Source organism: Monoraphidium neglectum (assembly GCF_000611645.1).
Source record: "Monoraphidium neglectum strain SAG 48.87 unplaced genomic scaffold scaffold02720, whole genome shotgun sequence".
Lineage (NCBI taxonomy): Eukaryota > Viridiplantae > Chlorophyta > Chlorophyceae > Sphaeropleales > Selenastraceae > Monoraphidium > Monoraphidium neglectum.
Window position 1 is genome coordinate 3,543 of NW_014010908.1, and position 2,321 is coordinate 5,863.

General features: G+C 72.6%; 1 protein-coding gene across 1 annotated transcript; it reads right to left on the bottom strand.

Moving 5' to 3' along the window:
- Nucleotides 1–524: 524 nt before the first annotated feature.
- On the bottom strand, nt 525–2,069 carry MNEG_11391 (hypothetical protein; the record flags this gene model as incomplete). Its single annotated transcript, XM_014040138.1, has 2 exons — nt 525–669; nt 901–2,069. The coding sequence occupies 2 exons, from the start codon at nt 2,067–2,069 to the stop codon at nt 525–527; spliced, it is 1,314 nt and encodes a 437-aa protein (XP_013895592.1).
- Nucleotides 2,070–2,321: the final 252 nt, after the last annotated feature.

Here is a 2,321-nt window from a genome sequence, read left to right on the forward strand (position 1 = left end):
CTGCTGCCCCCGCCGCTGCCGCTCCTGCTGCGCGGGGCCGGGCGCGGGCCGCAGCCGCAGGCCGTCGGGGTGGAAGCGGCAGAGGGCGCCAAGGCAGGCGGTCACGAGCTGGGGGGAGGCGGCCAGGGCGTCGTACCAACCCTCAGAAAGCCGCGCGACATCCTGCCAGCTGCGCGCGTCGAGGCGCAGGTGCTGCGCCAGCAGCTGCGCCACCTGGCGTTTGTGTGTGTGTGTGTGTGTGTGTGTGTGTGTGTGTGTGTGGGTGTGTGTGTACTGTTGTGTGTGCGTGCGCGAGCATGTGGGTGTGTACGCGAGGCAGGGGTGCGCTTGCCTACGTGCGTGCCAACTGGACTGTGGCGAAGGGACGAGGCAAGCAACAGGGCAAAAGTAGTGAGGAGAATGGGGAGGCGCGGCCGGCAAAACGGCACAAGACGAGCTCCCCGGCGTCCCAGGCGTGCGGCCTGCAGGAGTCGGCTCCCCCGCGCGCCCCGCCTCGCGGGGGGGCGCCCGTCGACGCGCGCGCGTCACGCCGCGCGGCGCACCTGCGCGCGCGTCTTCGGGTCGCTGGGGCCGCCCTGCGCCGCTGCGTGCTCGACCAGCCACGCGGCGCGCGCGAGCGGCGGCGCCGCGCGCCAGGCGTAGCCCCACGGCTTGCTGATCGGCGGGTACCTGGGTGGCAGGTTTACCGGGGGGTTTGGTGGTTTCGGGGCAGAGGAATGAGGTGCGAGCTGTAAGCAAAAAACAGGCAGGAGCAGGTGGGACGAGGGAGGGCAAGGCGGGAGGCTTCGGGTGTGGCCGCTGTATGATACGAAAGCAGCGGGTTCGGCGGCCCGTCAATAGGCGGAGAGGCGGGCGCCGTCGGCGGCGAAGCGAGGGGCTTGCGGCGCCGCGCCGACTCACGTTATGGCATCCCCGGGGCCGTCCTTTGGGGCGTCGCCCGGCGCGGGCGGCGGCGGGGCCCTCAGCTGCGATAGCAATCCCTCCAGGCTCTCCCCGCGCCACGCCTCCCGCCCGCCCGCGGTCTGAGTTTGCTGCTGCTGCTGCTGTTGCTGCTGCTGTTGCTGCTGCTGGTGCTGCTGCTGCTGCTGCTGCTGCTGCTGCTGCTGCTGCTGCTGCTGCTGCTGCCGCCGCCGTCGCTCTGGCCGCCGCGGGCCGCCGGCGGCGGCGCCGGCCGCGGCGCCGCGCCACTGCGGCCGCTGCTGCGGGGTCGATGGGCCTAGGGGGAGGGCCGGCCCCGTGATGACGTCACCCCCCACCGCAGCCTCCCCCTGCTGCTCCTGCTGGATGTCAAGCGCCGGGCCTGCCCCTGGCGCAGCAGGCGGCGCGTCGAGCTCGAGCGCCGCCCGCGTCCGCTGCCGCTGCTGCTGCCGTGCCCGCTGCCGCAGCGGCTGCATCGGACGCACGCGGTAGCCGCTGCGCAGCCACCGGGCCGTCGTGGGGACCATCCATCTGCGCCTGCGGGCGGCGCTTGCGCCCCCCGCTGCGCCCAGGCGACCCAAGGAGCCTCTCGCGCGCCGCAGGCGCGAGGACGGCGCCCCCGCGCCCGCGCCGTGCGCCCCCTTGCCCCCGGGGCCGGCCGGCGGCGGGCGCGCTCCGCCGCCCCGGCGCCCCTGCCACGGCGGCCGGAATGGCACCTGCTGGCTGCTAGAGCTGCCGGCAATGGCGCGGATTAGAGGGTCAAACTGCAGGACTTCAAATCGAGCGCCCTCGCCGCCGCCGCCGCCGCTGCTCCTAATCGCATCCCGCGAGTCGCCGGCGGCGGGCGCGGCCCACGGGCGAGGAGGGATGGGCGGAGGCGCGTCTGCCGCGGCCGCACGGGCGCCGCTGTCAGTATGCTGTCCGTCTGATGCGTCTGCTTGCGGCCGGAGCGAGCCGAGCTCCGCCGCTGCGGCGCAGCAGGGCGCCGCGCGGCGCCCGGCGACGCGGCGGGCGCCTTTCAGAAGGCAGCCATTGCCAAGGGGCGCCCCCCAGGGTGCCTCTGTTGAGCGGATGCAACGCTTTGCTGCGGTGTCCGGCGACGCGCTGGGCGGCGCTCCTGGGAGGCGCGCGGCGCGGCCACACTGCAGCATGTGGGCTGGCGCGCTGCAGCGGAGCAGCAGCCGACTACTTGTGCGCCGCCGTGCGGCTGCGAACGAGCTATGATACTGCAGCTATATAAAGCAAAATGATATGCACATTGGCTTGATTTCAGCGACAATGTGCATTCCTTCAACAATCAGAGCGCCAGGGCTTCGCAGGCCGTTCCGTCCAGCACACCAATAAGATAACGAGTTTTGCAGCAATTCTCATCCCGAGCGTCTCTGGGTTCGTAGGTGCCGTGT